This window comes from Amia ocellicauda, chromosome 16 (genome assembly GCF_036373705.1).
Source record: "Amia ocellicauda isolate fAmiCal2 chromosome 16, fAmiCal2.hap1, whole genome shotgun sequence".
NCBI lineage: Eukaryota > Metazoa > Chordata > Actinopteri > Amiiformes > Amiidae > Amia > Amia ocellicauda.
The window spans coordinates 2353322-2379992 of NC_089865.1; the positions used below are offsets into that span (position 1 = coordinate 2353322).

At 42.4% G+C, this 26671-nt stretch overlaps 2 protein-coding genes across 2 annotated transcripts in view; both read right to left on the bottom strand.

Annotated features, from left to right (window-relative positions):
• Window positions 1-26671, bottom strand: part of col6a3 (collagen, type VI, alpha 3) — a 106169-nt gene that overhangs the window by 58201 nt on the left and 21297 nt on the right. The window lies entirely within an intron of this gene.
• On the bottom strand, window positions 1460-3662 carry LOC136711901 (collagen alpha-3(VI) chain-like). Its single transcript, XM_066688489.1, has 2 exons — window positions 3584-3662; window positions 1460-2979 (listed from the first exon to the last, which is right to left on the bottom strand). Exons 1-2 carry the CDS (start codon window positions 3660-3662, stop codon window positions 2291-2293), a joined length of 768 nt encoding a protein of 255 aa, XP_066544586.1. The 3' UTR covers window positions 1460-2290.

A 26671-nucleotide genomic window follows, 5' to 3' on the forward strand; every position in this document is an offset into this window, starting at 1 on the left:
AAGTAGAATCAGGCAAATACAATACACTTAAACAGGAATTACTGCCTGCATGAATATGAAATCTCTAGGTTTAAATTCATTTTATGTCTCACTACACTTTGCTTCTTACCTATCACAGTTGGTGCTTCAGGTGTGATCTCTGTTACTACACGATCCACAGAGGAGACAAGCTGCTGTTCAATGCTTGGCAGGTCAGAGAACTCAGACACAGACTGAGCATAACTGGGTTCATAGGAGATCTTTTGCAATTCTCTGCTATCAGAGTTCCTAGTTCCAATTGCATAGACCAAGACTCCATGTCTTTTCAGATCAGAGGCTGGTGTATCAACACTATCACTTGACCTTCCACCAGTCAACACAACCAAAATCTGGGGAACACCTTCAGTACGTCTGCTGCCAGCAGGAGCAGTAAAGACATTGTTCTTAACAAACTGGAGAGCTGCTCCAGTGTTGAGTGGTCTGCCTCCTTTGTGTCTCAGGCCTTGGACTCTGTTAATGACTTCATCCTTTCTAGAGTATGTATTCAGATAGAAATTTGCTGCAGGATCATTACTGTACAGGACCACAGCAACACGATCCTTGTTCTCATCCACATTCAGGTTCTCCACTACCCTCTGAACAAAGTCTTTCATTGCTGGGAATACATTTCTAGTGGTATCAGAACCATCCAGCAAAAACACAACATCCCTTCTGGTAATGTCACTTTCCACTGGGAAATATCAAGGGAGAGAAATTTGGAATTAGAAAAACTAGTGTATTACGAAATTCTATGTGTTTATCTCATTGCTACACAAGAAATACTGCCCTGATCATTAATCTTTAGCTTTATATCTGTCAGACGTCTCATTACACTTTGGTTCTTACCTATCACAGTTGGTGCTTCAGGTGTGATCTCTGGTACTACACGATCCACAGAGGAGACAAGCTGCTGTTCAATGCTTGGCAGGTCAGAGAACTCAGACACAGACTGAGCATAACTGGGTTCATAGGAGATCTTTTGCAATTCTCTGCTATCAGAGTTCATGGTTCCAATTGCATAGACCAAGACTCCATGTTTTTTCAGATCAGAGGCTGGTGTATCAACACTATCACTTGACCTTCCACCAGTCAACACAACCAAAAGCTGGGGAACACCTTCAGTACGTCTGCTGCCAGCAGGAGCAGTAAAGACATTGTTCTTAACAAACTGGAGAGCTGCTCCAGTGTTGAGTGGTCTGCCTCCTTTGTGTCTCAGGCCTTGGATTCTCTTAATGACTTCATCCTTTCTAGAGTATGTATTCAGATAGAAATTTGCTGCTGGATCATTACTGTACTGGACCACAGCAACACGATCCTTGTTCTCATCCACATTCAGGTTCTCCACTACCCTCTGAACAAAGTCAATCATTGCTGGGAATCCATTTCTATTGGTATCAGAACCATCCAGCAGAAACACAACATCCCTTCTGGTAATGTCACTTTCCACTAGGAAAAATTAAGGGGAGAGATAGATATTTAGATCAGCCAGTGAAGACTAAGTAGAATCAGGCAAATACAACACACTTAAACAGGAATTACTGCCTGCATGAATATGAAATCTCTAGGTTTAAATTCATTTTATGTCTCACTACACTTTGCTTCTTACCTATCACAGTTGGTGCTTCAGGTGTGATCTCTGTTACTACACGATCCACAGAGGAGACAAGCTGCTGTTCAATGCTTGGCAGGTCAGAGAACTCAGACACAGACTGAGCATAACTGGGTTCATAGGAGATCTTTTGCAATTCTCTGCTATCAGAGTTCCTAGTTCCAATTGCATAGACCAAGACTCCATGTCTTTTCAGATCAGAGGCTGGTGTATCAACACTATCACTTGACCTTCCACCAGTCAACACAACCAAAATCTGGGGAACACCTTCAGTACGTCTGCTGCCAGCAGGAGCAGTAAAGACATTGTTCTTAACAAACTGGAGAGCTGCTCCAGTGTTGAGTGGTCTGCCTCCTTTGTGTCTCAGGCCTTGGACTCTGTTAATGACTTCATCCTTTCTAGAGTATGTATTCAGATAGAAATTTGCTGCAGGATCATTACTGTACAGGACCACAGCAACACGATCCTTGTTCTCATCCACATTCAGGTTCTCCACTACCCTCTGAACAAAGTCTTTCATTGCTGGGAATACATTTCTAGTGGTATCAGAACCATCCAGCAAAAACACAACATCCCTTCTGGTAATGTCACTTTCCACTGGGAAATATCAAGGGAGAGAAATTTGGAATTAGAAAAACTAGTGTATTACGAAATTCTATGTGTTTATCTCATTGCTACACATGAAATACTGCCCTGATCATTAAGCTTTAGCTTTATATCTGTCAGACGTCTCATTACACTTTGGTTCTTACCTATCACAGTTGGTGCTTCAGGTGTGATCTCTGGTACTACACGATCCACAGAGGAGACAAGCTGCTGTTCAATGCTTGGCAGGTCAGAGAACTCAGACACAGACTGAGCATAACTGGGTTCATAGGAGATCTTTTGCAATTCTCTGCTATCAGAGTTCATGGTTCCAATTGCATAGACCAAGACTCCATGTTTTTTCAGATCAGAGGCTGGTGTATCAACACTATCACTTGACCTTCCACCAGTCAACACAACCAAAAGCTGGGGAACACCTTCAGTACGTCTGCTGCCAGCAGGAGCAGTAAAGACATTGTTCTTAACAAACTGGAGAGCTGCTCCAGTGTTGAGTGGTCTGCCTCCTTTGTGTGTCAGGCCTTGGATTCTGTTAATGACTTCATCCTTTCTAGAGTATGTATTCAGATAGAAATTTGCTGCTGGATCATTACTGTACTGGACCACAGCAACACGATCCTTGTTCTCATCCACATTCAGGTTCTCCACAACCCTCTGAACAAAGTCTGTCATTGCTGGGAATCCATTTCTAGTGGTATCAGAACCATCCAGCAGAAACACAACATCCCTTCTGGTAATGTCACTTTCTACTAGGAAATATTAAGGGGGGAGATAGATATTTAGATCAGCCAGTGAAGACTAAATAGAATCAAGCAAATACAACACATTTAAACAGGAGTTACTGCCTGCATGAATATGAAATCTCTAGGTTTAAATTCATTTTATGTCTCACTACACTTTGGTTCTTACCTATAACAGTTGGTGCTTCAGGTGTGATCTCTGTTACAACACGATCCACAGAGGAAACAAGCTGCTGTTCAATGCTTGGCAGGTCAGAGAACTCAGACACAGACTGAGCAGAACTGGGTTCAGAGGAGATCTTTTGCAATTCTCTGCTATCAGAGTTCCTAGTTCCAATTGCATAGATCAAGACTCCATGTTTTTTCAGATCAGAGGCTGGTGTATCAACACTATCACGTGACCTTCCACCAGTCAACACAACCAATAGCTGGGGAACACCTTCAGTCCGTCTGCTTCCAGCAGGAGCAGTAAAGACATTGTTTTTAACAAACTGGAGAGCTGCTCCAGTGTTGAGTGGTCTGCCTCCTTTGTGTCTCAGGCCTTGGATTCTGTTAATGACTTCATCCTTTCTAGAGTATGTATTCAAATAGAAATTTGCTGCTGGATCATTACTGTACTGGACCACAGCAACACGATCCTTGTTCTCATCCACATTCAGGTTCTCCACTACCCTCTGAACAAAGTCAGTCATTGCTGGGAATCCATTTCTAGTGGTGTCAGAACCATCCAGCAGAAACACAACATCCCTTCTGGTAATGTCACTTTCCACTAGGAAATATTAAGGGGGGAGATAGACATTTAGATCAGCCAGTGAAGACTAAGTAGAATCAAGCAAATACAACCCATTTAAACAGGAATTACTGCCTGCATGAATATGAAATCTCTAGGTTTAAATTCATTTTATGTCTCACTACACTTTGCTTCTTACCTATAACAGTTGGTGCTTCAGGTGTGATCTCTGTTACAACACGATACACAGAGGAAACAAGCTGCTGTTCAATGCTTGGCAGGTCAGAGAACTCAGACACAGACTGAGCAGAACTGGGTTCAGAGGAGATCTTTTGCAATTCTCTGCTATCAGAGTTCCTAGTTCCAATTGCATAGATCAAGACTCCATGTTTTTTCAGATCAGAGGCTGGTGTATCAACACTATCACTTGACCTTCCACCAGTCAACACAACCAAAATCTGGGGAACACCTTCAGTACGTCTGCTGCCAGCAGGAGCAGTAAAGACATTGTTCTTAACAAACTGGAGAGCTGCTCCAGTGTTGAGTGGTCTGCCTCCTTTGTGTCTCAGGCCTTGGATTCTGTTAATGACTTCATCCTTTCTAGAGTATGTATTCAGATAGAAATTTGCTGCAGGATCATTACTGTACTGGACCACAGCAACACGATCCTTGTTCTCATCCACATTCAGGTTCTCCACTACCCTCTGAACAAAGTCAGTCATTGCTGGGAATCCATTTCTAGTGGTATCAGAACCATCCAGCAGAAACACAACATCCCTTCTGGTAATGTCACTTTCCACTAGGAAATATTAAGGGGGGAGATAGATATTTAGATCAGCCAGTGAAGACTAAATAGAATCAAGCAAATACAACACATTTAAACAGGAATTACTGCCTGCATGAATATGAAATCTCTAGGTTTAGATTCATTTTATGTCTCACTACACTTTGGTTCTTACCTATCACAGTTGGTGCTTCAGGTGTGATCTCTGTTACTACACGATCCACAGAGGAGACAAGCTGCTGTTCAATGCTTGGCAGGTCAGAAAACTCAGACACAGACTGAGCATAACTGGGTTCATAGGAGATCTTTTGCAATTCTCTGCTATCAGAGTTCATGGTTCCAATTGCATAGACCAAGACTCCATGTTTTTTCAGATCAGAGGCTGGTGTATCAACACTATCACTTGACCTTCCACCAGTCAACACAACCAAAAGCTGGGGAACACCTTCAGTACGTCTGCTGCCAGCAGGAGCAGTAAAGACATTGTTCTTAACAAACTGGAGAGCTGCTCCAGTGTTGAGTGGTCTGCCTCCTTTGTGTGTCAGGCCTTGGATTCTGTTAATGACTTCATCCTTTCTAGAGTATGTATTCAGATAGAAATTTGCTGCTGGATCATTACTGTACTGGACCACAGCAACACGATCCTTGTTCTCATCCACATTCAGGTTCTCCACAACCCTCTGAACAAAGTCTGTCATTGCTGGGAATCCATTTCTAGTGGTATCAGAACCATCCAGCAGAAACACAACATCCCTTCTGGTAATGTCACTTTGCACTAGGAAATATTAAGGGGGGAGATAGATATTTAGATCAGCCAGTGAAGACTAAATAGAATCAGGCAAATACAACACACTTAAACAGGAATTACTGCCTGCATGAATATGAAATCTCTAGGTTTAAATTCATTTTATGTCTGACTACACTTTGGTTCTTACCTATCACAGTTGGTGCTTTAGGTGTGATCTCTGTTACTACACGATCCACAGAGGAAACAAGCTGCTGTTCAATGCTTGGCAGGTCAGAGAACTCAGACACAGACTGAGCAGAACTGGGTTCAGAGGAGATCTTTTGCAATTCTCTGCTATCAGAGTTCCTAGTTCCAATTGCATATATCAAGACTCCATGTTTTTTCAGATCAGAGGCTGGTGTATCAACACTATCACGTGACCTTCCACCAGTCAACACAACCAAAATCTGGGGAACACCTTCAGTACGTCTGCTGCCAGCAGGAGCAGTAAAGACATTGTTCTTAACAAACTGGAGAGCTGCTCCAGTGTTGAGTGGTCTGCCTCCTTTGTGTCTCAGGCCTTGGATTCTGTTAATGACATCAACCTTTCTAGAGTATGTATTCAGATAGAAATTTGCTGCTGGATCATTACTGTACTGGACCACAGCAACACGATCCTTGTTCTCATCCACATTCAGGTTCTCCACTACCCTCTGAACTAAGTCAGTCATTGCTGGGAATCCATTTCTAGTGGTATCAGAACCATCCAGCAGAAACACAACATCCCTTCTGGTAATGTCACTTTCCACTAGGAAATATTAAGGAGGGAGATAGATATTTAGATCAGCCAGTGAAGACTAAATAGAATCAAGGAAATACAACACATTTAAACAGGAATTACTGCCTGCATGAATATGAAATCTCTAGGTTTAAATTCATTTTATGTCTCACTACACTTTGGTTCTTACCTATCACAGTTGGTGCTTCAGGTGTGATCTCTGTTACTACACGATCCACAGAGGAAACAAGCTGCTGTTCAATGCTTGGCAGGTCAGAGAACTCAGACACAGACTGAGCAGAACTGGGTTCAGAGGAGATCTTTTGCAATTCTCTGCTATCAGAGTTCCTAGTTCCAATTGCATAGATCAAGACTCCATGTTTTTTCAGATCAGAGGCTGGTGTATCAACACTATCACGTGACCTTCCACCAGTCAACACAACCAAAAGCTGGGGAACACCTTCAGTACGTCTGCTGCCAGCAGGAGCAGTAAAGACATTGTTCTTAACAAACTGGAGAGCTGCTCCAGTGTTGAGTGGTCTTCCTCCTTTGTGTCTCAGGCCTTGGATTATGTTAATGACTTCATCCTTTCTAGAGTATGTATTCAGATAGAAATTTGCTGCAGGATCATTACTGTACTGGACCACAGCAACACGATCCTTGTTCTCATCCACATTCAGGTTCTCCACTACACTCTGAACAAAGTCTGTCATTGCTGGGAATCCATTTCTAGTGGTATCAGAACCATCCAGCAGAAACACAACATCCCTTCTGGTAATGTCACTTTCCACTAGGAAATATTAATGGGGGAGATAGATATTTAGATCAGCCAGTGAAGACTAAATAGAATCAGGCAAATACAACACATTTAAACAGGAATTACTGCCTGCATGAATAAGAAATCTCTAGGTTTAAATTCATTTTATGTCTCACTACACTTTGGTTCTTACCTATAACAGTTGGTGCTTCAGGTGTGATCTCTGTTACTACACGATCCACAGAGGAAACAAGCTGCTGTTCAATGCTTGGCAGGTCAGAGAACTCAGACACAGACTGAGCATAACTGGGTTCATAGGTGATCTTTTGCAATTCTCTGCTATCAGAGTTCCTAGTTCCAATTGCATAGACCAAGACTCCATGTCTTTTCAGATCAGAGGCTGGTGTATCAACACTATCACTTGACCTTCCACCAGTCAACACAACCAAAATCTGGGGAACACCTTCAGTACGTCTGCTGCCAGCAGGAGCAGTAAAGACATTGTTCTTAACAAACTGGAGAGCTGCTCCAGTGTTGAGTGGTCTGCCTCCTTTGTGTCTCAGGCCTTGGACTCTGTTAATGACTTCATCCTTTCTAGAGTATGTATTCAGATAGAAATTTGCTGCAGGATCATTACTGTACAGGACCACAGCAACACGATCCTTGTTCTCATCCACATTCAGGTTCTCCACTACCCTCTGAACAAAGTCAGTCATTGCTGGGAATACATTTCTAGTGGTATCAGAAACATCCAGCAAAAACACAACATCCCTTCTGGTAATGTCACTTTCCACTGGGAAATATCAAGGGAGAGAAATTTGGAATTAGAAAAACTAGTGTATTACGAAATTCTATGTGTTTATCTCATTGCTACACAAGAAATACTGCCCTGATCATTTATCTTTAGCTTTATATCTGTCAGACGTCTCATTACACTTTGGTTCTTACCTATCACAGTTGGTGCTTCAGGTGTGATCTCTGGTACTACACGATCCACAGAGGAGACAAGCTGCTGTTCAATGCTTGGCAGGTCAGAGAACTCAGACACAGACTGAGCATAACTGGGTTCATAGGAGATCTTTTGCAATTCTCTGCTATCAGAGTTCATGGTTCCAATTGCATAGACCAAGACTCCATGTTTTTTCAGATCAGAGGCTGGTGTATCAACACTATCACTTGACCTTCCACCAGTCAACACAACCAAAAGCTGGGGAACACCTTCAGTACGTCTGCTGCCAGCAGGAGCAGTAAAGACATTGTTCTTAACAAACTGGAGAGCTGCTCCAGTGTTGAGTGGTCTGCCTCCTTTGTGTGTCAGGCCTTGGATTCTGTTAATGACTTCATCCTTTCTAGAGTATGTATTCAGATAGAAATTTGCTGCTGGATCATTACTGTACTGGACCACAGCAACACGATCCTTGTTCTCATCCACATTCAGGTTCTCCACTACCCTCTGAACAAAGTCAATCATTGCTGGGAATCCATTTCTAGTGGTATCAGAACCATCCAGCAGAAACACAACATCCCTTCTGGTAATGTCACTTTCCACTAGGAAAAATTAAGGGGAGAGATAGATATTTAGATCAGCCAGTGAAGACTAAGTAGAATCAGGCAAATACAACACACTTAAACAGGAATTACTGCCTGCATGAATATGAAATCTCTAGGTTTAAATTCATTTTATGTCTCACTACACTTTGCTTCTTACCTATCACAGTTGGTGCTTCAGGTGTGATCTCTGTTACTACACGATCCACAGAGGAGACAAGCTGCTGTTCAATGCTTGGCAGGTCAGAGAACTCAGACACAGACTGAGCATAACTGGGTTCATAGGAGATCTTTTGCAATTCTCTGCTATCAGAGTTCCTAGTTCCAATTGCATAGACCAAGACTCCATGTCTTTTCAGATCAGAGGCTGGTGTATCAACACTATCACTTGACCTTCCACCAGTCAACACAACCAAAATCTGGGGAACACCTTCAGTACGTCTGCTGCCAGCAGGAGCAGTAAAGACATTGTTCTTAACAAACTGGAGAGCTGCTCCAGTGTTGAGTGGTCTGCCTCCTTTGTGTCTCAGGCCTTGGACTCTGTTAATGATTTCATCCTTTCTAGAGTATGTATTCAGATAGAAATTTGCTGCAGGATCATTACTGTACAGGACCACAGCAACACGATCCTTGTTCTCATCCACATTCAGGTTCTCCACTACCCTCTGAACAAAGTCTTTCATTGCTGGGAATACATTTCTAGTGGTATCAGAACCATCCAGCAAAAACACAACATCCCTTCTGGTAATGTCACTTTCCACTGGGAAATATCAAGGGAGAGAAATTTGGAATTAGAAAAACTAGTGTATTACGAAATTCTATGTGTTTATCTCATTGCTACACAAGAAATACTGCCCTGATCATTAATCTTTAGCTTTATATCTGTCAGACGTCTCATTACACTTTGGTTCTTACCTATCACAGTTGGTGCTTCAGGTGTGATCTCTGGTACTACACGATCCACAGAGGAGACAAGCTGCTGTTCAATGCTTGGCAGGTCAGAGAACTCAGACACAGACTGAGCATAACTGGGTTCATAGGAGATCTTTTGCAATTCTCTGCTATCAGAGTTCATGGTTCCAATTGCATAGACCAAGACTCCATGTTTTTTCAGATCAGAGGCTGGTGTATCAACACTATCACTTGACCTTCCACCAGTCAACACAACCAAAAGCTGGGGAACACCTTCAGTACGTCTGCTGCCAGCAGGAGCAGTAAAGACATTGTTCTTAACAAACTGGAGAGCTGCTCCAGTGTTGAGTGGTCTGCCTCCTTTGTGTGTCAGGCCTTGGATTCTGTTAATGACTTCATCCTTTCTAGAGTATGTATTCAGATAGAAATTTGCTGCTGGATCATTACTGTACTGGACCACAGCAACACGATCCTTGTTCTCATCCACATTCAGGTTCTCCACAACCCTCTGAACAAAGTCTGTCATTGCTGGGAATCCATTTCTAGTGGTATCAGAACCATCCAGCAGAAACACAACATCCCTTCTGGTAATGTCACTTTCCACTAGGAAATATTAAGGGGGGAGATAGATATTTAGATCAGCCAGTGAAGACTAAATAGAATCAAGCAAATACAACACATTTAAACAGGAGTTACTGCCTGCATGGATATGAAATCTCTAGGTTTAAATTCATTTTATGTCTGACTACACTTTGGTTCTTACCTATAACAGTTGGTGCTTCAGGTGTGATCTCTGTTACAACACGATCCACAGAGGAAACAAGCTGCTGTTCAATGCTTGGCAGGTCAGAGAACTCAGACACAGACTGAGCAGAACTGGGTTCAGAGGAGATCTTTTGCAATTCTCTGCTATCAGAGTTCCTAGTTCCAATTGCATAGACCAAGACTCCATGTCTTTTCAGATCAGAGGCTGGTGTATCAACACTATCACTTGACCTTCCACCAGTCAACACAACCAAAATCTGGGGAATACCTTCAGTACGTCTGCTGCCAGCAGGAGCAGTAAAGACATTGTTCTTAACAAACTGGAGAGCTGCTCCAGTGTTGAGTGGTCTGCCTCCTTTGTGTCTCAGGCCTTGGACTCTGTTAATGACTTCATCCTTTCTAGAGTATGTATTCAGATAGAAATTTGCTGCAGGATCATTACTGTACAGGACCACAGCAACACGATCCTTGTTCTCATCCACATTCAGGTTCTCCACTACCCTCTGAACAAAGTCTTTCATTGCTGGGAATACATTTCTAGTGGTATCAGAACCATCCAGCAAAAACACAACATCCCTTCTGGTAATTTCACTTTCCACTGGGAAATATCAAGGGAGAGAGATTTGGAATTAGAAAAACTAGTGTATTACGAAATTCTATGTGTTTATCTCATTGCTACACAAGAAATACTGCCCTGATCATTAATCTTTAGCTTTATATCTGTCAGACGTCTCATTACACTTTGGTTCTTACCTATCACAGTTGGTGCTTCAGGTGTGATCTCTGGTACTACACGATCCACAGAGGAGACAAGCTGCTGTTCAATGCTTGGCAGGTCAGAGAACTCAGACACAGACTGAGCATAACTGGGTTCATAGGAGATCTTTTGCAATTCTCTGCTATCAGAGTTCATGGTTCCAATTGCATAGACCAAGACTCCATGTCTTTTCAGATCAGAGGCTGGTGTATCAACACTATCACTTGACCTTCCACCAGTCAACACAACCAAAAGCTGGGGAACACCTTCAGTACGTCTGCTGCCAGCAGGAGCAGTAAAGACATTGTTCTTAACAAACTGGAGAGCTGCTCCAGTGTTGAGTGGTCTGCCTCCTTTGTGTGTCAGGCCTTGGATTCTGTTAATGACTTCATCCTTTCTAGAGTATGTATTCAGATAGAAATTTGCTGCTGGATCATTACTGTACTGGACCACAGCAACACGATCCTTGTTCTCATCCACATTCAGGTTCTCCACAACCCTCTGAACAAAGTCTGTCATTGCTGGGAATCCATTTCTAGTGGTATCAGAACCATCCAGCAGAAACACAACATCCCTTCTGGTAATGTCACTTTCCACTAGGAAATATTAAGGGGGGAGATAGATATTTAGATCAGCCAGTGAAGACTAAATAGAATCAAGCAAATACAACACATTTAAACAGGAGTTACTGCCTGCATGAATATGAAATCTCTAGGTTTAAATTCATTTTATGTCTCACTACACTTTGGTTCTTACCTATAACAGTTGGTGCTTCAGGTGTGATCTCTGTTACAACACGATCCACAGAGGAAACAAGCTGCTGTTCAATGCTTGGCAGGTCAGAGAACTCAGACACAGACTGAGCAGAACTGGGTTCAGAGGAGATCTTTTGCAATTCTCTGCTATCAGAGTTCCTAGTTCCAATTGCATAGATCAAGACTCCATGTTTTTTCAGATCAGAGGCTGGTGTATCAACACTATCACGTGACCTTCCACCAGTCAACACAACCAAAAGCTGGGGAACACCTTCAGTACGTCTGCTGCCAGCAGGAGCAGTAAAGACATTGTTCTTAACAAACTGGAGAGCTGCTCCAGTGTTGAGTGGTCTGCCTCCTTTGTGTCTCAGGCCTTGGATTCTCTTAATGACTTCATCCTTTCTAGAGTATGTATTCAGATAGAAATTTGCTGCAGGATCATTACTGTACTGGACCACAGCAACACGATCCTTGTTCTCATCCACATTCAGGTTCTCCACTACCCTCTGAACAAAGTCAATCATTGCTGGGAATCCATTTCTAGTGGTATCAGAACCATCCAGCAGAAACACAACATCCCTTCTGGTAATGTCACTTTCCACTAGGAAAAATTAAGGGGAGAGATAGATATTTAGATCAGCCAGTGAAGACTAAGTAGAATCAGGCAAATACAACACACTTAAACAGGAATTACTGCCTGCATGAATATGAAATCTCTAGGTTTAAATTCATTTTATGTCTCACTACACTTTGCTTCTTACCTATCACAGTTGGTGCTTCAGGTGTGATCTCTGTTACTACACGATCCACAGAGGAGACAAGCTGCTGTTCAATGCTTGGCAGGTCAGAGAACTCAGACACAGACTGAGCATAACTGGGTTCATAGGAGATCTTTTGCAATTCTCTGCTATCAGAGTTCCTAGTTCCAATTGCATAGACCAAGACTCCATGTCTTTTCAGATCAGAGGCTGGTGTATCAACACTATCACTTGACCTTCCACCAGTCAACACAACCAAAATCTGGGGAACACCTTCAGTACGTCTGCTGCCAGCAGGAGCAGTAAAGACATTGTTCTTAACAAACTGGAGAGCTGCTCCAGTGTTGAGTGGTCTGCCTCCTTTGTGTCTCAGGCCTTGGACTCTGTTAATGACTTCATCCTTTCTAGAGTATGTATTCAGATAGAAATTTGCTGCAGGATCATTACTGTACAGGACCACAGCAACACGATCCTTGTTCTCATCCACATTCAGGTTCTCCACTACCCTCTGAACAAAGTCTTTCATTGCTGGGAATACATTTCTAGTGGTATCAGAACCATCCAGCAAAAACACAACATCCCTTCTGGTAATGTCACTTTCCACTGGGAAATATCAAGGGAGAGAAATTTGGAATTAGAAAAACTAGTGTATTACGAAATTCTATGTGTTTATCTCATTGCTACACAAGAAATACTGCCCTGATCATTAATCTTTAGCTTTATATCTGTCAGACGTCTCATTACACTTTGGTTCTTACCTATCACAGTTGGTGCTTCAGGTGTGATCTCTGGTACTACACGATCCACAGAGGAGACAAGCTGCTGTTCAATGCTTGGCAGGTCAGAGAACTCAGACACAGACTGAGCATAACTGGGTTCATAGGAGATCTTTTGCAATTCTCTGCTATCAGAGTTCATGGTTCCAATTGCATAGACCAAGACTCCATGTTTTTTCAGATCAGAGGCTGGTGTATCAACACTATCACTTGACCTTCCACCAGTCAACACAACCAAAAGCTGGGGAACACCTTCAGTACGTCTGCTGCCAGCAGGAGCAGTAAAGACATTGTTCTTAACAAACTGGAGAGCTGCTCCAGTGTTGAGTGGTCTGCCTCCTTTGTGTCTCAGGCCTTGGATTCTCTTAATGACTTCATCCTTTCTAGAGTATGTATTCAGATAGAAATTTGCTGCTGGATCATTACTGTACTGGACCACAGCAACACGATCCTTGTTCTCATCCACATTCAGGTTCTCCACTACCCTCTGAACAAAGTCAATCATTGCTGGGAATCCATTTCTAGTGGTATCAGAACCATCCAGCAGAAACACAACATCCCTTCTGGTAATGTCACTTTCCACTAGGAAAAATTAAGGGGAGAGATAGATATTTAGATCAGCCAGTGAAGACTAAGTAGAATCAGGCAAATACAACACACTTAAACAGGAATTACTGCCTGCATGAATATGAAATCTCTAGGTTTAAATTCATTTTATGTCTCACTACACTTTGCTTCTTACCTATCACAGTTGGTGCTTCAGGTGTGATCTCTGTTACTACACGATCCACAGAGGAGACAAGCTGCTGTTCAATGCTTGGCAGGTCAGAGAACTCAGACACAGACTGAGCATAACTGGGTTCATAGGAGATCTTTTGCAATTCTCTGCTATCAGAGTTCCTAGTTCCAATTGCATAGACCAAGACTCCATGTCTTTTCAGATCAGAGGCTGGTGTATCAACACTATCACTTGACCTTCCACCAGTCAACACAACCAAAATCTGGGGAACACCTTCAGTACGTCTGCTGCCAGCAGGAGCAGTAAAGACATTGTTCTTAACAAACTGGAGAGCTGCTCCAGTGTTGAGTGGTCTGCCTCCTTTGTGTCTCAGGCCTTGGACTCTGTTAATGACTTCATCCTTTCTAGAGTATGTATTCAGATAGAAATTTGCTGCAGGATCATTACTGTACAGGACCACAGCAACACGATCCTTGTTCTCATCCACATTCAGGTTCTCCACTACCCTCTGAACAAAGTCTTTCATTGCTGGGAATACATTTCTAGTGGTATCAGAACCATCCAGCAAAAACACAACATCCCTTCTGGTAATGTCACTTTCCACTGGGAAATATCAAGGGAGAGAAATTTGGAATTAGAAAAACTAGTGTATTACGAAATTCTATGTGTTTATCTCATTGCTACACATGAAATACTGCCCTGATCATTAAGCTTTAGCTTTATATCTGTCAGACGTCTCATTACACTTTGGTTCTTACCTATCACAGTTGGTGCTTCAGGTGTGATCTCTGGTACTACACGATCCACAGAGGAGACAAGCTGCTGTTCAATGCTTGGCAGGTCAGAGAACTCAGACACAGACTGAGCATAACTGGGTTCATAGGAGATCTTTTGCAATTCTCTGCTATCAGAGTTCATGGTTCCAATTGCATAGACCAAGACTCCATGTTTTTTCAGATCAGAGGCTGGTGTATCAACACTATCACTTGACCTTCCACCAGTCAACACAACCAAAAGCTGGGGAACACCTTCAGTACGTCTGCTGCCAGCAGGAGCAGTAAAGACATTGTTCTTAACAAACTGGAGAGCTGCTCCAGTGTTGAGTGGTCTGCCTCCTTTGTGTGTCAGGCCTTGGATTCTGTTAATGACTTCATCCTTTCTAGAGTATGTATTCAGATAGAAATTTGCTGCTGGATCATTACTGTACTGGACCACAGCAACACGATCCTTGTTCTCATCCACATTCAGGTTCTCCACAACCCTCTGAACAAAGTCTGTCATTGCTGGGAATCCATTTCTAGTGGTATCAGAACCATCCAGCAGAAACACAACATCCCTTCTGGTAATGTCACTTTCCACTAGGAAATATTAAGGGGGGAGATAGATATTTAGATCAGCCAGTGAAGACTAAATAGAATCAAGCAAATACAACACATTTAAACAGGAGTTACTGCCTGCATGAATATGAAATCTCTAGGTTTAAATTCATTTTATGTCTCACTACACTTTGGTTCTTACCTATAACAGTTGGTGCTTCAGGTGTGATCTCTGTTACAACACGATCCACAGAGGAAACAAGCTGCTGTTCAATGCTTGGCAGGTCAGAGAACTCAGACACAGACTGAGCAGAACTGGGTTCAGAGGAGATCTTTTGCAATTCTCTGCTATCAGAGTTCCTAGTTCCAATTGCATAGATCAAGACTCCATGTTTTTTCAGATCAGAGGCTGGTGTACTAACACTATCACGTGACCTTCCACCAGTCAACACAACCAATAGCTGGGGAACACCTTCAGTCCGTCTGCTTCCAGCAGGAGCAGTAAAGACATTGTTCTTAACAAACTGGAGAGCTGCTCCAGTGTTGAGTGGTCTGCCTCCTTTGTGTCTCAGGCCTTGGATTCTGTTAATGACTTCATCCTTTCTAGAGTATGTATTCAAATAGAAATTTGCTGCTGGATCATTACTGTACTGGACCACAGCAACACGATCCTTGTTCTCATCCACATTCAGGTTCTCCACTACCCTCTGAACAAAGTCAGTCATTGCTGGGAATCCATTTCTAGTGGTGTCAGAACCATCCAGCAGAAACACAACATCCCTTCTGGTAATGTCACTTTCCACTAGGAAATATTAAGGGGGGAGATAGACATTTAGATCAGCCAGTGAAGACTAAGTAGAATCAAGCAAATACAACCCATTTAAACAGGAATTACTGCCTGCATGAATATGAAATCTCTAGGTTTAAATTCATTTTATGTCTCACTACACTTTGCTTCTTACCTATAACAGTTGGTGCTTCAGGTGTGATCTCTGTTACAACACGATACACAGAGGAAACAAGCTGCTGTTCAATGCTTGGCAGGTCAGAGAACTCAGACACAGACTGAGCAGAACTGGGTTCAGAGGAGATCTTTTGCAATTCTCTGCTATCAGAGTTCCTAGTTCCAATTGCATAGATCAAGACTCCATGTTTTTTCAGATCAGAGGCTGGTGTATCAACACTATCACTTGACCTTCCACCAGTCAACACAACCAATAGCTGGGGAACACCTTCAGTCCGTCTGCTGCCAGCAGGAGCAGTAAAGACATTGTTTTTAACAAACTGGAGAGCTGCTCCAGTGTTGAGTGGTCTGCCTCCTTTGTGTCTCAGGCCTTGGATTCTGTTAATGACTTCATCCTTTCTAGAGTATGTATTCAGATAGAAATTTGCTGCTGGATCATTACTGTACTGGACCACAGCAACACGATCCTTGTTCTCATCCACATTCAGGTTCTCCACTACCCTCTGAACAAAGTCAGTCATTGCTGGGAATCCATTTCTAGTGGTGTCAGAACCATCCAGCAGAAACACAACATCCCTTCTGGTAATGTCACTTTCCACTAGGAAATATTAAGGGGGGAGATAGACATTTAGATCAGCAAGTGAAGACTAAGTAGAATCAAGCAAATACAACCCATTTAAACAGGAATTACTGCCTGCATGAATATGAAATCTCTAGGTTTAAATTCATTTTATGTCTCACTACACTTTGCTTCTTACCTATAACAGTTGGTGCTTCAGGTGTGATCTCTGTTACAACACGATACACAGAGGAAACAAGCTGCTGTTCAATGCTTGGCAGGTCAGAGAACTCAGACACAGACTGAGCAGAACTGGGTTCAGAGGAGATCTTTTGCAATTCTCTGCTATCAGAGTTCCTAGTTCCAATTGCATAGATCAAGACTCCATGTTTTTTCAGATCAGAGGCTGGTGTATCAACACTATCACTTGACCTTCCACCAGTCAACACAACCAAAATCTGGGGAACACCTTCAGTACGTCTGCTGCCAGCAGGAGCAGTAAAGACATTGTTTTTAACAAACTGGAGAGCTGCTCCAGTGTTGAGTGGTCTGCCTCCTTTGTGTCTCAGGCCTTGGATTCTGTTAATGACTTCATCCTTTCTAGAGTATGTATTCAGATAGAAATTTGCTGCTGGATCATTACTGTACTGGACCACAGCAACACGATCCTTGTTCTCATCCACATTCAGGTTCTCCACTACCCTCTGAACAAAGTCTTTCATTGCTGGGAATCCATTTGTAGTGGTATTTGAACCGTCCAGCAGAAATACAACATCCCTTCTGGTAATGTCACTTTCCACTAGGAAATATTAAGGGGGGAGATAGATATTTAGATCAGCCAGTGAAGACTAAATAGAATCAGGCAAATACAACACATTTAAACAGGAGTTACTGCCTGCATGAATATGAAATCTCTAGGTTTAAATTCATTTTATGTCTCACTACACTTTGGTTCTTACCTATAACAGTTGGTGCTTCAGGTGTGATCTCTGTTACAACACGATCCACAGAGGAAACAAGCTGCTGTTCAATGCTTGGCAGGTCAGAGAATTCAGACACAGACTGAGCAGAACTAGGTTCAGAGGAGATCTTTTGCAATTCTCTGCTATCAGAGTTCCTAGTTCCAATTGCATAGACCAAGACTCCATGTTTTTTCAGATCAGAGGCTGGTGTATCAACACTATCACTTGACCTTCCACCAGTCAACACAACCAAAAGCTGGGGAACACCTTCAGTACGTCTGCTGCCAGCAGGAGCAGTAAAGACATTGTTCTTAACAAACTGGAGAGCTGCTCCAGTGTTGAGTGGTCTGCCTCCTTTGTGTCTCAGGCCTTGGATTCTGTTAATGACTTCATCCTTTCTAGAGTATGTATTCAGATAGAAATTTGCTGTAGGATCATTACTGTACTGGACCACAGCAACACGATCCTTGTTCTCATCCACATTCAGGTTCTCCACTACCCTCTGAACAAAGTCAGTCATTGCTGTAAATCCATTTCTAGTGGTATCAGAACCATCCAGCAGAAACACAACATCCCTTCTGGTAATGTCACTTTCCACTAGGAAATATTAAGGGGGGAGATAGATATTTAGATCAGCCAGTGAAGACTAAATAGAATCAAGCAAATACAACACATTTAAACAGGAATTACTGCCTTCATGAATATGAAATCTCTAGGTTTAAATTCATCTTATGTCTCACTACACTTTGGTTCTTACCTATAACAGTTGGTGCTTCAGGTGTGATCTCTGTTACAACACGATCCACAGAGGAAACAAGCTGCTGTTCAATGCTTGGCAGGTCAGAGAACTCAGACACAGACTGAGCAGAATTGGGTTCAGAGGAGATCTTTTGCAATTCTCTGCTATCAGAGTTCCTGGTTCCAATTGCATAGATCAAGACTCCATGTTTTTTCAGATCAGAGGCTGGTGTATCAACACTATCACGTGACCTTCCACCAGTCAACACAACCAATAGCTGGGGAACACCTTCAGTCCGTCTGCTGCCAGCAGGAGCAGTAAAGACATTGTTTTTAACAAACTGGAGAGCTGCTCCAGTGTTGAGTGGTCTGCCTCCTTTGTGTCTCAGGCCTTGGATTCTGTTAATGACTTCATCCTTTCTAGAGTATGTATTCAGATAGAAATTTGCTGCTGGATCATTACTGTACTGGACCACAGCAACACGATCCTTGTTCTCATCCACATTCAGGTTCTCCACTACCCTCTGAACAAAGTCTTTCATTGCTGGGAATCCATTTGTAGTGGTATTTGAACCGTCCAGCAGAAATACAACATCCCTTCTGGTAATGTCACTTTCCACTAGGAAATATTAAGGGGGGAGATAGATATTTAGATCAGCCAGTGAAGACTAAATAGAATTAAGCAAATACAACACATTTAAACAGGAGTTACTGCCTGCATGAATATGAAATCTCTAGGTTTAAATACATTTTATGTCTCACTACACTTTGGTTCTTACCTATAACAGTTGGTGCTTCAGGTGTGATCTCTGTTACTACACGATCCACAGAGGAAACAAGCTGCTGTTCAATGCTTGGCAGGTCAGAGAACTCAGACACAGACTGAGCAGAACTGGGTTCAGATGAGATCTTTTGCAATTCTCTGCTATCAGAGTTCCTAGTTCCAATTGCATAGATCAAGACTCCATGTTTTTTCAGATCAGAGGCTGGTATATCAACACTATCACTTGACCTTCCACCAGTCAACACAACCAAAATCTGGGGAACACCTTCAGTACGTCTGCTGCCAGCAGGAGCAGTAAAGACATTGTTCTTAACAAACTGGAGAGCTGCTCCAGTGTTGAGTGGTCTGCCTCCTTTGTGTCTCAGGCCTTCGATTCTGTTAATTACTTCATCCTTTCTAGAGTATGTATTCAGATAGAAATTTGCTGCTGGATCATTACTGTACTGGACCACAGCAACACGATCCTTGTTCTCATCCACATTCAGGTTCTCCACTACCCTCTGAACAAAGTCTGTCATTGCTGGGAATCCATTTCTAGTGGTATCAGAACCATCCAGCAGAAACACAACATCCCTTCTGGTAATGTCACTTTCCACTAGGAAATATTAAGGGGGTGGATAGACATTTAGATCAGCCAGTGAAGACTAAATAGAATCAAGCAAATGCAACACATTTAAACAGGAACTACTGCCTGCATGAATATGAAATCTCTAGGTTTAAATTCATTTTATGTCTCACTACAGTTTGGTTCTTACCTATCACAGTAGGTGCTTCAGGTGTGATCTCTGTTACTACACGATCCACAGAGGAAACAAGCTGCTGTTCAATGCTTGGCAGGTCAGAGAACTCAGACACAGACAGAGCAGATCTGGGTTCAGAAGAGATCTTTTGCAATTCTCTGCTATCAGAGTTCCTGGTTCCAATTGCATAGATCAAGACCCCAAGTTTCTTCAGATCAGAGGCTGGTATATCAACACTATCACTTGACCTTCCACCAGTTAACACAACCAAAATCTGCGGAACACCTTCAGTACGTCTGCTCCCCGCAGGAGCAGTAACGACATTGTTCTTAACAAACTGGAGAGCTGCTCCAGTGTTGAGTGGTCTGCCTCCTTTGTGTCTCAGGCCTTGGATTCTGTTAATGACTTCTTCCTTTCTAGAGTATGTATTCAGATAGAAATTTGCTGCAGGATCATTACTGTACTGGACCACAGCAACACGATCCTTGTTCTCATCCACATTCAGGTTCTCCACTACCCTCTGAACAAAGTCAGTCATTGCTGGGAATCCATTTCTAGTGGTATCAGAACCATCCAGCAGAAACACAACATCCCTTCTGGTAATGTCACTTTCCACTAGGAAATATTAAGGGGGGAGAAAGATATTTAGATCAGCCAGTGAGGTCTAAATAGAATCAGGCAAATACAACACACTTAATCAGGAAATATTGCCTGCATGGATATGAAATCTCCTGGTTTAAATTCATTTTATGTCTCACTACACTTTGGTTCTTACCTATCACAGTTGGTGCTTCAGGTGTGATCTCTGTTACTACACGATCCACAGAGGAAACAAGCAGCTGTTCAATGCTTGGCAGGTCAGAGAACTCAGACACAGACTGAGCAGAACTGGGTTCAGAGGAGATCTTTTGCAATTCTCTGCTATCAGAGTTCCTGGTTCCAATTGCATAGATCAAGACTCCATGTGTTTTCAGATCAGAGGCTGGTATATCAACACTATCACTTGACCTTCCACCAGTCAACACAACCAAAATCTGGGGAACACCTTCAGTACGTCTGCTGCCAGCAGGAGCAGTAAAGACATTGTTCTTAACAAACTGGAGAGCTACTCCAGTGTAGAGTGGTCTCCCTCCTTTGTGTCTCAGGCCTTGGATTCTGTTAATGACTTCATCCTTTCTAGAGTATGTATTCAGATAGAAATTTGCTGCTGGATCAATACTGTACTGGACCACAGCAACACGATCCTTGTTCTCATCCACATTCAGGTTCTCCACTACCCTCTGAACAAAGTCAGTCATTGCTGGGAATCCATTTCTAGTGGTATCAGAACCATCCAGCAGAAACACAACATCCCTTCTGGTAATGTCACTTTCCACTAGGAAATATTAAGGGGGGAGATAGATATTTAGATCAGCCAGTGAAGACTAAATAGAATCAGGCAAATACAACACATGTAAACAGGAATTACTGCCTGCATGAAAATGAAATCTCTAGGTTTAAATTCATTTTATGTCTCACTACACTTTGGTTCTTACCTATCACAGTTGGTGCTTCAGGTGTGATCTCTGTTACTACACGATCCACAGAGGAAACAAGCTGCTGTTCAATGCTTGGCAGGTCAGAGAACTCAGACACAGACTGAGCAGAACTGGGTTCAGAGGAGATCTTTTGCAATTCTCTGCTATCAGAGTTCCTGGTTCCAATTGCATAGATCAAGACTCCATGTTTTTTCAGATCAGAGGCTGGTATATCAACACTATCACTTGACCTTCCACCAGTCAACACAACCAAAATCTGGGGAACACCTTCAGTACGTCTGCTGCCAGCAGGAGCAGTAAAGACATTGTTCTTAACAAACTGGAGAGCTGCTCCAGTGTAGAGTGGTCTCCCTCCTTTGTGTCTCAGGCCTTGGATTATGTTAATGACTTCATCCTTTCTAGAGTTTGTATTCAGATAGAAATTTGCTGCAGGATCATTACTGTACTGGACCACAGCAACACGATCCTTGTTCTCATCCACATTCAGGTTCTCCACTACCCTCTGAACAAAGTCTTTCATTGCTGGGAATGCATTTCTAGTGGTATTTGAACCGTCCAGCAGAAATACAACATCCCTTCTGGTAATATCACTTTCCACTAGGAAATATTAAGGGGGGAGAAAGATATTTAGATCAGCCAGTGAAGTCTAAATAGAATCAGGCAAATACAACACACTTAAACAGGAAATACTGCCTGCATGGATATGAAATCTCCTGGTTTAAATTCATTTTATGTCTCACTACACTTTGGTTCTTACCTATCACAGTTGGTGCTTCAGGTGTGATCTCTGTTACTACACGATCCACAGAGGAAACAAGCTGCTGTTCAATGCTTGGCAGGTCAGAGAACTCAGACACAGACTGAGCAGAACTGGGTTCAGAGGAGATCTTTTGCAATTCTCTGCTATCAGAGTTCCTGGTTCCAATTGCATAGATCAAGACTCCATGTTTTTTCAGATCAGAGGCTGGTATATCAACACTATCACTTGACCTTCCACCAGTCAACACAACCAAAATCTGGGGAACACCTTCTGTACGTCTGCTGCCAGCAGGAGCAGTAAAGACATTGTTCTTAACAAACTGGAGAGCTGCTCCAGTGTAGAGTGGTCTGCCTCCTTTGTGTGTCAGGCCTTGGATTCTGTTAATGACTTCATCCTTTCTAGAGTATGTATTCAGATAGAAATTTGCTGCTGGATCATTACTGTACTGGACCACAGCAACACGATCCTTGTTCTCATCCACATTCAGGTTCTCCACTACCCTCTGAACAAAGTCAGTCATTGCTGGGAATCCATTTCTAGTGGTATCAGAACCATCCAGCAGAAACACAACATCCCTTCTGGTAATGTCACTTTCCACTAGGAAATATTAAGGGGGGAGATAGATATTTAGAGCAGCCAGTGAATGACTAAATACTGGGTTATACATCACAATTACACAGGAATTACTGAACGCATGGATTTGAAATCTTTAGTTTTAAATTCATTTTATGTCTCACTACACTTTGGTTCTTACCTATCACAGTTGGTGCTTCAGGTGTGATCTTTGTTACAACACGATCCACAGAGGATACAAGCTGCTCTTCAATGCTTGGCAGGTCAGAGAACTCAGACACAGACTGAGCAGAACTGGGTTCAGAGGAGATCTTTTGCAATTCTCTGCTATCAGAGTTCCTGGTTCCAATTGCATAGATCAAGACTCCATGTTTTTTCAGATCAGAGGCTGGTATATCAACACTATCACTTGACCTTCCACCAGTCAACACAACCAAAATCTGGGGAACACCTTCAGTACGTCTGCTGCCAGCAGGAGCAGTAAAGACATTGTTCTTAACAAACTGGAGAGCTGCTCCAGTGTAGAGTGGTCTCCCTCCTTTGTGTCTCAGGCCTTGGATTATGTTAATGACTTCATCCTTTCTAGAGTTTGTATTCAGATAGAAATTTGCTGCAGGATCATTACTGTACTGGACCACAGCAACACGATCCTTGTTCTCATCCACATTCAGGTTCTCCACTACCCTCTGAACAAAGTCTTTCATTGCTGGGAATGCATTTCTAGTGGTATTTGAACCGTCCAGCAGAAATACAACATCCCTTCTGGTAATATCACTTTCCACTAGGAAATATTAAGGGGGGAGAAAGATATTTAGATCAGCCAGTGAAGTCTAAATAGAATCAGGCAAATACAACACACTTAAACAGGAAATACTGCCTGCATGGATATGAAATCTCCTGGTTTAAATTCATTTTATGTCTCACTACACTTTGGTTCTTACCTATCACAGTTGGTGCTTCAGGTGTGATCTCTGTTACTACACGATCCACAGAGGAAACAAGCTGCTGTTCAATGCTTGGCAGGTCAGAGAACTCAGACACAGACTGAGCAGAACTGGGTTCAGAGGAGATCTTTTGCAATTCTCTGCTATCAGAGTTCCTGGTTCCAATTGCATAGATCAAGACTCCATGTTTTTTCAGATCAGAGGCTGGTATATCAACACTATCACTTGACCTTCCACCAGTCAACACAACCAAAATCTGGGGAACACCTTCTGTACGTCTGCTGCCAGCAGGAGCAGTAAAGACATTGTTCTTAACAAACTGGAGAGCTGCTCCAGTGTAGAGTGGTCTGCCTCCTTTGTGTGTCAGGCCTTGGATTCTGTTAATGACTTCATCCTTTCTAGAGTATGTATTCAGATAGAAATTTGCTGCTGGATCATTACTGTACTGGACCACAGCAACACGATCCTTGTTCTCATCCACATTCAGGTTCTCCACTACCCTCTGAACAAAGTCAGTCATTGCTGGGAATCCATTTCTAGTGGTATCAGAACCATCCAGCAGAAACACAACATCCCTTCTGGTAATGTCACTTTCCACTAGGAAATATTAAGGGGGGAGATAGATATTTAGAGCAGCCAGTGAATGACTAAATACTGGGTTATACATCACAATTACACAGGAATTACTGAACGCATGGATTTGAAATCTTTAGTTTTAAATTCATTTTATGTCTCACTACACTTTGGTTCTTACCTATCACAGTTGGTGCTTCAGGTGTGATCTTTGTTACAACACGATCCACAGAGGATACAAGCTGCTCTTCAATGCTTGGCAGGTCAGAGAACTCAGACACAGACTGAGCAGAACTGGGTTCAGAGGAGATCTTTTGCAATTCTCTGCTATCAGAGTTCCTGGTTCCAATTGCATAGATCAAGACTCCATGTTTTTTCAGATCAGAGGCTGGTGTATCAACACTATCACTTGACCTTCCACCAGTCAACACAACCAAAATCTGGGGAACACCTTCAGTATGTCTGCTGCCAGCAGGAGCAGTAAAGACATTGTTCTTAACAAACTGGAGAGCTGCTCCAGTGTTGAGTGGTCTCCCTCCTTTGTGTGTCAGGCCTTGGACTCTGTTAATGACTTCATCCCTTCTAGAGTATGTATTCAGATAGAAATTTGCTGCTGGATCATTACTGTACTGGACCACAGCAACACGATCCTTGTTCTCATCCACATTCAGGTTCTCCACTACCCTCTGAACAAAGTCTGTCATTGCTGGGAATCCATTTCTTGTGGTATCAGAACCATCGAGCAGAAACACAACATCCCTTCTGGTAATGTCACTATCCACTAGGAAATATTAAGGGAGGAAACAGATGTTTAGAACAGCCAGTGAATAACTAAATACTGGCAAATACGTCACAATTAAACATGAATTACTGACCGCAAAGATCTGAAATCTCTAGGTCTAAATTAATTTAATGTCTCGGTACACTTTGGTTCTTACCAATAACAGTTGGTGATTCAGGTGTGATCTCTGTTACTACACGATCCACAGAGGAAAGAAGCTGTTGTTCAATGCTTGGCAGGTCAGAGAACTCAGACACAGACTGAGCAGAACTGGGTTCAGATGAGATCTTTTGCAATTCTCTGCTATCAGAGTTCCTAGTTCCAATTGCATAGATCAAGACTCCATGTTTTTTCAGATCAGAGGCTGGTGTATCAACACTATCACTTGACCTTCCACCAGTCAACACAACCAAGAGCTGGGGAACACCTTCAGTACGTCTGCTGCCAGCAGGAGCTGTAAAGACATTGTTCTTAACAAACTGGAGAGCTGCTCCAGTGTTGAGTGGTCTGCCTCCTTTGTGTGTCAGGCCTTGGATTTTGTTAATGACTTCATCCTTTCTAGAGTATGTATTCAGATAGAAATTTGCTGCTGGATCATTACTGTACTGGACCACAGCAACACGATCCTTGTTCTCATCCACATTCAGGTTCTCCACTACCCTCTGAACAAAGTCTGTCATTGCTGGGAATCCATTTCTAGTGGTATCAGAACCATCCAGCAGAAACACAACATCCCTTCTGGTAATGTCACTTTCCACTAGGAAATATTAAGATATAACATTAGTCTCAGGAAACGTGATTGTCTAGCACTTGGTTACTTTTAGGTGTCATTTTAAAACATAGAATTAAGTAGATATCTTAAAATGGTTAAGAGGAAGAAGAGGATGAAGAAGAGGAGATGAAGAAATATTTGTGTAGTATTATTAAATTATTTCTGAGTTTAAAGTGTAAAGTCAAGAAAATCGAATTAGATTTTCAGAAAGGAATGCAATTTCAAGTGTATTGTATTATTAATACTGGTTCTTCTAATTAATTAAATAACTTAATTCTGTTTTTCAGTGATTTCCTGTTGGTTTTCAAACATGTGTTGTGTTGCATGTACCTCTGATTTTTGGCAATTGTGGCCATCTTGCTTTCACAACTCTTTTGACAGAGCTCACAAGGTCTTCTTGAAGTGTTGGTAGTTCTCCAAACTCAGTGATTGATAATGCAAACCTTGGATCATGAGATATGGATTCTAATTCATTCTCATCTGCACTCCTTGTTCCAATTGAAAATATCAGCACACCACTTTCTTTTAAAGCAGCTGCAGAATCTGAAGCATCATCTCCAGACTTTGATCCAGACAGCAATATTAAAATTTGAGGAACACCTTCAAGACGTCTGCTGCCAGCAGTAGAAGTAAAAACTTTGTCCTTAACAAACTGGAGAGCTGCTCCAGTGTTGAGTGGTCTGCCTCCTTTGTGTGTCAGGCCTTGGATTCTGTTAATGACTTCATCCTTTCTAGAGTATGTATTCAGATAGAAATTTGCTGCTGGATCATTACTGTACTGGACCACAGCAACACGATCCTTGTTCTCATCCATATTCAGGTTCTCCACTACCCTCTGAACAAAATCTTTAATTGCTTGGAATCCATTTCCAGTAGCATCAGAGCCATCAATCAGAAACACAACATCTTTT

Bases quoted from the DNA above. Each gene is read 5' to 3' on its own strand.
- LOC136711901 (XM_066688489.1), bottom strand. From the start codon at position 3,662: ATGACTGACTTTGTTCAGAGGGTAGTGGAGAACCTGAATGTGGATGAG. The intron at 2,980-3,583 runs GTAATGATCCAG...AATATTTCCTAG, and splicing joins TGTTGCTGTGGTCCAGTACA to TAGAAAGTGACATTACCAGA.